This window comes from Lynx canadensis, chromosome D3, assembly GCF_007474595.2.
Source record: "Lynx canadensis isolate LIC74 chromosome D3, mLynCan4.pri.v2, whole genome shotgun sequence".
NCBI classification, from domain to species: Eukaryota; Metazoa; Chordata; class Mammalia; order Carnivora; family Felidae; genus Lynx; species Lynx canadensis.
Window position 1 is genome coordinate 70,458,068 of NC_044314.2, and position 8,553 is coordinate 70,466,620.

The following is an 8,553-nucleotide window of genomic DNA, read 5'->3' on the forward strand; positions in this document are numbered from 1 at the left end:
CAGGCTGAAAGCCTGGCACTGTCCCTGAGCCCACCCCACCGTCCACACTCCAGTGTCCTGGGCTTCTCAGCCTGTCTGCAAGGACCACGTGGGCTTGTGTTTTGCCTCTGTCCAGAAAATCAAATTCCCAGAAAAATGCAGAATCCAAGTCCAGAATTTTCATTCAACTCGGCAGACCTCATCAAATTGCTCTAGAGTACCCAAACGTCGTGTCCCTAATAAACAGTCTGGCACCTTTGAGTAATACTGCAACACGACAGGACAGGTTCCACTTCCAAAGTGTATCCCTAGTTTATCTCTTCTGCAGCCCGCACCTGCCATCTCTGGCAGGCCCGTTTCCTCTCCCCACGGTCAAGGCAGTGGCCTCCTGACTGGTCTCCTGCTGGTCTTGCCTTCTGTTCTGCATGGGAACCACAGTGGTGTTTTTTAAAATATATGTCTTTACACCGGAAAACCCTTCAGTACCTCGCCACTACCTTTAAATTAAAAAAATGTAAACTCCTCACCCCATTCTGTCTGATCTGCCCCCTGCCCACCCCTCTGACCACCTCCTGCTTCGCTCACCACCTGGCTACTCAAGCCTTCTGTGGCCTCTTGTCTATTGCCCCAGCCAGCCAAGTTCATCCCAGCCTCCAAACTTGTCTGCTGCTTCTCCAGATCTCAGCTGGAATCACATCCTCAGCCTCCTCCAAGGTCACTCTCACACCCTCTGCTCACTTCCCAGGCCATCACGGTCTGAGGTTACTTGGTTCTGAGGTCCGTAAGCTTCCAGGAGGGGGTCTTCTCCACTCTTCCCAGTGCCTGCAACAGTGCTGAATGTGGTGTTTTCATGCTACCTAATGACTTCCAGAAGTCTCTGCACCTCCAGATGAGGGAGACTGACTGTCTAGGAGGCACCTGTGCCCCCAACAGCATGAGGAGCTCTCAGCAAAGGAGCTTTGTTTCGGCCCTTTGCTGTATAACACGGCCTGTCCGGTGTTGGGAGCTGTCCCTTCCTGAGAACCTGTCACACGCTGGCACGGGCACCCAAGTCCCTTGCCTGGTCCCTGTGTGTTGTGCCCAGGGCCTCCAGTGCCTGTTCTGTCCTCTGATGATTTCTCTCTCTCTCTCCCAGGACAGAGATCTTGCCCAGCAGACGGCGGCACGGGAGCCTGAGCTCAGAAGGAATTCTGGAAATGGGGACTATATGGAGACTCCAAGCTCTGACTTCCTTCAGGAAAGAAAAAAAAAAAAAGAAAAAAAAAAGATTTTTTTTAGCTTTGACAAACACACAAAAGTGGTAATAAAGAGAGCCCTCCTTCTCAACCCAAAATGTGAGCCACCTGTGGCAAACCGCCCCCATCCCCACCCCCCATTAACAAACCAACAGACAAAATTCTCTGAGTCTTTTGCCTCTTTTGATAACATGGTATTCTGTTTTGTAAAGTGTGTGTGCTTGGGGTTCTGAGGTGTGTGGGATTGAGTTCTCTGCTTTGTTTTTAAGATATTATATGTAAATGTAAAGTTATTTAAATATATATTTTAAAGAACCCTAACCACCAACTTTTGCTGAAAAAAAAAAAATCACTGCTGCATTAATTGAACCACATCATGTGTAGATACTGTTGTCTCCCCGGAGGGGGCTCAGGCCTTTGAAAAGCTCAGGGCTACACCTGCCTTAGAAAATGAACCAGAAACTTGAAGCTAGTTGATATGGGTACAGACTCTGAGGAACAATGCAATGCTGCCTCTTTCTTTCTTGTGGCAAATCCCAACGTGCAAAGTTTCGGGTCTTCTCAGAAGCCATGCCTCTCCAGCCCACACCTTTAGGCAGCTGATGGAAACAGCTAGGAACAGGGTGGAAGGTCTGCAGCACTGAGGAGCTGGGACAAGCCATTGCTACACAAAGCCCCAGGGTGACAGGGACAATTCAGCCCAGTGTCCTAAGTCTGTCCCTTTGGGTCAGCGTCTTAGGTAAAAGGACAGAGTTCACAATCCTGAACTTGGGCTTCCTGCTACTGGCTGCAGAAATGGTTCGAAGGGGTGTGTGGGGACAAACACCCGGGAGGAATGTAGTTTTGCGGCCTTGGTGTCTAGGGAGCAGAGAGTGTCCCGGAGAAGGGACAGAGGGCACTGGAGCGTGCCTGCGGGGGGTGCACAGCCAGCATCCTTGGGCTGCCTTCCTGGGGATCCCACGGGGTCAGCACCGAGCTCCGTTTGAATGATACGTTTCCCATCCCATTTCCCTCTGGAAGCTCGCTTCAGGGGTCTTTCAGCCCATTGCCTCATGGCTGAAATTGCTCATCTCACCTGCAAATGTCTACTATCCTTTCTACCTAATGCACTATTATGTATTGATTCTCCAGGAGACAGAGAAAGAGACTATCAGATAGTTTAGACCCAAAGGGTAGGTCTTTGTATATTTTTCCAGCCTTTTGCTGTTCTTGTTTTTAAGAGGAAGGGAGAGTTTTAAAACCCAAACCATTTTTTTTTTTTTAAAGATGTTTCCACTTTTAAAAGGGAGAATCTATTTAAAGCTATTTCAGATCAGGGATTGTCATCCTTTTTGTCCAATCAATGTACTTCTTGTTCTTAAGAAAGTTTTTTTTAGAAGAAACTAATCACATTAGCCCTTGTGTTCACTAACTCCTCTGGTCACTTTGATTCATTTGTCATCTGAAATGCTCATTTGCGGAATAGGAACCTCACAGCCTAGGGTGCCCCCCCCCCTCCCCGCCGCCGCCCTCCTAGTGGGTAAATAGAGACCACCCTGGGTTGCCATCATCGGTAATGTAAGGCTCAGGGGAAGTCAGCCCAAAGTCCAGATGAGAATGTTTTGACTGAGAGTCTCACTGTATCCCAAGCCTTTTTGCTTTTTTTTTTTTTTTTTTTTTTTAACCCAGCCTGTGATGAGGACATTTACCTACTTGTAGCCAGATTTTGACAGAAATTCCAACATCAACTGATGGAGCCATTTGCCATTTAGGAACTCACCATGGTGAGATGTGTCTTCCAGTCCCTGAGGTACAGTCCCTTGGGGGCTGCTCCCCCCACCCCGGGCTGATGCCCAGCACACCTGTTGGCGAGGGTGTGGGAAGCGCCTAAGCTGTTGACATGTGATCCGGGCCGCCTTTATTTCTCGGGCCAGGAGTAGCAGCTGCTGGGGACAACAGCTTGCATTACGTGGTTTTAGGGGAAGGATGGGGGCATGGCTTCTAACATGGGTTGCAAAAACCAGCTTCTCATTGTTGAGATTTTCTTGTTGTTTGTGGTTTTGTTTTTTGTTTTGTTTTTAATGCCTTTGAGTGCATACTCTTTGAAACCATAGCCCCAAAGTGGCTTTCTTTAGCCCTGCTTGGAAAACTACTCCTCAACAGCCTTAAGCAATAAATAGATGAGTAGATAATGTGGCTTCAACGGGGCTTATTAACATAAATGTGTCTGATTTTCATTTGAAAGGGCAATGATTACAGATGGCAAAAAGAAACATTTAATTGTTATAGTTTACAGGGTGGTAGAAACAGGAAAATGAAATGTTAAAACTTTAAGTATCAGCCATTGTCTTAAATTTGTGTTGGCCCACCAGACAAGGAGGTCACCAGAATGTAGTAACCCAACTATATTGCCTAGGCATTCAAATGAAAAGGAATGTCTTCTTCGAAGTTATAAGACTCCAATAATAATGACAAGTACCTTTGTCGGTGGCCTCTCAGTGGTGTGCTGGGGTCATATAGCCTTGGAAACTGGGAGCATCATATTTTCCATTGAGAACCGCCCCCCCCCCCCCAAGCCGAAGTCCCCTGGCCCAGCCCTGGGGATGGGACAGATAGACATGTAAACTGAAGAGTGTTGGAACCAGTTAAAAATGGTCTTCTGATCAACAAGGTACCTCTTTGTGATAGGACACAGCCTCAATATGCTGGCTCTGACTCAGTCTCTCCCACCTCTGTTGAACCCAAGCCATTTTATAAAGCCCAATCTGCTGTCCCACCGCTCAGACCCTCCTCCCTTACGTGCTGCTAGTTTCTACTCAAAGCTCATGCATGACTAATGCTTTTTAAATGAGGTCTAAAAAATAATCACTAATCAAGAGTATTATTTTTTAAACAGACCTTTTTCTATTCTTTATATAAACTCTATTGTGTTGGTCTAACAAGACACTATTTTAAAAAAAAATTTTTTTTTTACCTTCTCCCATAGCACTTAAAAGATATTTTGTAAAGACTTTGCTGTAAAGATTTTGTAATAAAATGGTCTAAGGGCTCCTTCTCCAACATTACCATTTTTTTAAATGTTTTAAAGGCTAGAAAACAACTTATGTATATTCTGTATATGTATAGCAGCACATTTCATTTATGGAAATATGTTCTCAGAATATTTATTTACTAATATATTTATCTTAAGCCATGTCTTATGTGGAGAGTGTGACATTGTTGGCATAATCATTGAAAATGACTAACATGAGGCCCTGTAAATACATGATAATTGCACACAGATTTTACATATTTGCCGACCAAAAATGATTTAAAACAAGTTGTAGTCTTCTATGGTTTTGTAACAAATTGTACAAATGACTGTAAAAAAAAAAAATACAATTTTATCAAGTACGTGTTACATGTTGTCATTGCTCTATTGGGTAAAGGCCTACAGATTCCACCAAGAAGAGGTTTACATGAAGCAGGGCCTTTAACTTCAACTTGTTCACGTGAGCACCTGTGTGATTTCCTGTCCTTTTACCATAGAGTTCAGGTTGTTGGGCGCTGGGGTGATGGTGTCATGAGAGAGCATCTGATAGCATGTGGGATTATGTCCTTGAGGTAATGGTAGTTTTTCTGCTCAGCGCTGTGTGGAGGGGTGAGGGGAACAGTAGTCCCCTTTTTATTTTTTTTTAATTTTTTTTTCAACGTTTATTTATTTTTGGGACAGAGAGAGACAGAGCATGAACGGGGGAGGGGCAGAGAGAGAGGGAGACACAGAATCGGAAACAGGCTCCAGGCTCCAGGCTCTGAGCCATCAGCCCAGAGCCCGACGCGGGGCTCAAACTCACGGACCGCGAGATCGTGACCTGGCTGAAGTCGGACGCTTAACCGACTGCGCCACCCAGGTGCCCCAGTAGTCCCCTTTTTAAAATAAGGAACATGGGCTGGATATAAACTGTTGACTTCCTCTGCCTGGCCTTTTCTTACCTGGAAGACCGAGAGACCCCTCAAACCCGTATTAAGGAAAGGGGGCTTGTAGGGAAGAGATGGCAAGCATTTAGCCGTCGATATGACCTCATCATGAGAGTGGAGAGGGGCTGTCAGTATGAAATGAATCTCGTACCCATTTGTCTTGTGTCCCAGGGAGGGAGTTACTAATTTGTAAAGCACTCTGAGATTATGTGGAAGGTGCAAAGTGGTGTTTATTTTTCAGACATCTAGCAGAGAATATCCTAAGCCCGTGAGCTCCAGTTCCATTTCTCTCTCTTTAACTTGGGCCATTTCTTGGGCACAGGCTCCTCATGGACCTCCAGCTGCCTCCTGCCAGGCACTGGGTCCTGAGCACCTCCAGGACTGGCGGCCTGGCTGTACAGAGCCTCCCAGAGCTTTTGTTTGATGGCCTTGCCCAGCTCCAAGCTGTACCTCTTGGGGGTCCCTGAAGGATTCCATAGCATCGGCTCAACCACAGAGTGGTACAGAGCCCTGTAACCCTCTGTGGAGAGGCCGTGGATGGTCAGCTTGTCCTCGGACAACTGCTGTCTCTGTCTGGTTTCAGGAAGCAACGCTTGGCCCTTCCAGGCCGCTGTCCCAATGTTCCGGGGTAATGCTTGGGTGGCAGCCACATGTTCGGCATATCTCTTCTCAAGATCTTGGCGGACTGTTACTTTTTTCTCCTTTGAACTTTCTTTACTCTAGCCAGGAAGAAAGCAGAGAAGTCAAAGCTAAAACTTGAGAAGGGAGCTCAGAATAATTATCTGGGATTTGTGTCCCAGAGTCTTGGTTACAGCCACAACCAACATTTGTCTAGCGTGTTCTAGCTTACTGAATTCCTTCATGTATGCCACTGCGTGCGTTCCCCCATAACCCTGTAAGGTCAGCAGGGGACGGTTTGACAGGCAAGGAAATCGGAATTGGTTTGCCCAAGGCCACACAGTTAGAAGGTTAATAACCATCATGTCATCTATTGAATGCTATGCAGGATGTTAAGCATTTACCCTTTGCACTCTATTAGCTTAATCGTGAAACCCTATGGGGGAAGGGCCATTATTCCCCATTTTATAGATGACGAAGACAGAGGCAGAGAGAGGCTAAGCCCACGGTTCTCCTCAATTATAGTTAGAGCTGGAATCTGAAGCCAGACAGCTTAGCTCCAGGGTGCAGTCTGATCTCTGCTGGCCCCATGGAATGATGGACCTCTTGGGAGGCCAGGTTCTCCAGGTGGAAGTTCACAGCAAGATCTGCAGCTCACCTCTTGGTGTTCGGTGTGTGTGCGTAAGGGCGCTACCCGTATCCGGGCTTTTCCCACCCTTGTTTTCCCTTTGCATCAAGATCCTTCTGCCCGTGCTTATGAAAGGCGCTTCATCCTCCCATAGAACCAGGCAGGGTGTAAACAGCATGAGCCCAGATCTGGTACTCTCTCCACTATAGCATGCTGCTGCCCACATCCCCACCCTCCACCACCGCCCCCCACAGCCCTGTCTTTAACTTTAGGATTTTCCTTCATTCTATATAAATCACTTAAGCATTAAATGTTCCCTAGCTTACGTTTCCCTGTCCCCACTCCGTCCCCTTTCCTCCACCACAGCCACCGTGTACCTTGTTGACGCCTCCTGCAGACCTCCTGAGCCTCGGTGAGCCTGAGTGCTGCCCCACTGGCCGTTTGCCCTTGGAACTGATGGAGTTTCTTATCCCGCACGGATGCATGGCTTTTGTTGCTGAATTGTCCTTGGGTTTTAATCCCTTCGGGGGCTTTTCTTCAAACTTGCGTGGTCCTGGGCAACACTTATTCTTAAGTTGTCGCCTGAGCACCAGCTTAATCAGGGAGAAAGAACTGGCAATTAACGGATTCTTTACAACTTCCCAAGAAGAGGTGCTACCTGGTGCTGGGGTCCTGATGTTCTGCTTTGCACACATTCTGGCCGTCCAGATGTTGGTGAGAGCCGGTGAGTCCACATAGCAGTCCTGAAGCCTGGTGTTCAGTAGGATGGACTGACGGAGCCCATAGGTGGGGATGCTGGAGTCTCGTCTCACGTAGATTGGATGCTAGAATTACAAAGGGAGAAAAAGGAATTTAAAAAAGACCAGTTCCCAAGCAGAGACTAGAAGGTCCACTTGGGCAAAGTATGAACATCTTTTTACACATCATTCCTTCTACACAGCTCTTAGAAATCTTTCTATCCATCTGGTCTCCTGCTCACCAAAGCTGTTTGTACCAAGTATAGAAACAAGGTCACGATGATATTCAGGCTCTCAGAGAACATAGCAATGCTTGTTCTGGAAGCTGGAAGTGGAGGTTTGGGAAGCACTTACAAGGAATCAGAGACAATTCCTGTCTACTGGAAAGCTTAGGGAACCGTGGCAGGAAAGGAATGGAAATGAGATCACTCAACACTCCTCTAGGAACTGCAGTCACCCCTCCACCATGCCGCAACACAGAAAGAACAGCAGGTAAAGTTCTGCCAAACCCTAAATATAATTCTTAACCAGACCGCCATGGGCCAAGAAAGGCTGCTCAAGAAATACTGGGTTCCATAAAGGCAAAAGCACAAGGTAAATGATGCTGACCTCCATTTCCTGGGACCAGCCAAGAACAAGAGAACAATTTGGATAGATTAGAAGCACACATCTAAAGAGACCTGGCCTTCTAAGAAACGTCATCGGTAAAAAAAATAAAATCACCTTACCATTGTTTCAGTTGCCTTAAATTTTATTTTATCTAGCTTAGTAGGGGGAAGAAATGTGTATTTCCTTTTCCCTTTTTCTCTTTTGCTTTTTTTGGTTGTTGTTTTGCTTTGTTTTGTTTTAATATTTCTAGTCACCTGCCTTTCTCTGCCTCAGTCATATATGAGCAATTTGCAGTTTGTTTGGATTTTGGCTCACACGCAGGCAGTTTTGAACCATTGTCCCTAGTATTTGTGATGTCACTTTGGTTTGTGATGTGGATCTGGGTGGGTGTTACATCACCAGATTTTATAGTTAAATTAGGCTGGAAGGAGTTCTATTTTGTTGTGCTTGCAGCCTCAGGAACTTGTGAAGCTCTCATTCCCCCCACCCCCTGCCCCTCCCAGAAGGGCTTGGGTGAATTAGTAAGATCCTAACGTTCTTAAGAAGCATGCTTCGCACGCAACTTAGTCAAATACACAGACCATATTTGTGGATCCAGGTAGGGAGATAGATCCTTACATGTGCAAAAGTGGCCTTCTCCATGCACATAAAGAAGGTACTGTTACATTCTCCAAAGAGCTGCCAAGGTTAGGGACCAGAAATGAAAGAACACGTTCCTGCAACCCTGGGCACCTCTCCCTACATTTCTCTCCCCGGGAGACTACACGGTTTCTGGAATGTGGTTTTATTTTACATCCCATGGCAAATTCAG

At 46.5% G+C, this 8,553-nt stretch overlaps 2 protein-coding genes across 2 annotated transcripts in view; one reads left to right on the forward strand and one right to left on the reverse strand.

Moving 5' to 3' along the window:
* The window catches only part of ZNRF3 (zinc and ring finger 3), a 157,944-nt gene extending 153,351 nt beyond the window's left edge, over window positions 1-4,593 (forward strand). Inside the window, 1 exon segment of the mRNA XM_030336264.1 lies at window positions 1,115-4,593. Coding sequence (XP_030192124.1) covers window positions 1,115-1,155 — 41 coding nt within the window. The 3' untranslated portion in view covers window positions 1,156-4,593.
* A 767-nt stretch (window positions 4,594-5,360) lies between these two features.
* CD3H22orf31 (chromosome D3 C22orf31 homolog) lies at window positions 5,361-7,672 on the reverse strand. Its single transcript, XM_030335831.1, has 3 exons — window positions 7,667-7,672; window positions 6,774-7,220; window positions 5,361-5,869 (listed from the first exon to the last, which is right to left on the reverse strand). Exons 1-3 carry the CDS (start codon window positions 7,670-7,672, stop codon window positions 5,411-5,413), a joined length of 912 nt encoding a protein of 303 aa, XP_030191691.1. The 3' UTR covers window positions 5,361-5,410.
* Window positions 7,673-8,553: the final 881 nt, after the last annotated feature.

Excerpts from the sequence above, each read along its gene's own strand:
- CD3H22orf31 (XM_030335831.1), bottom strand. Across the intron at positions 5,870-6,773 it reads CTGCAGGAGGCGTCAACAAG|AGTAAAGAAAGTTCAAAGGA; the intron begins GTACACGGTGGC and ends CTTCCTGGCTAG.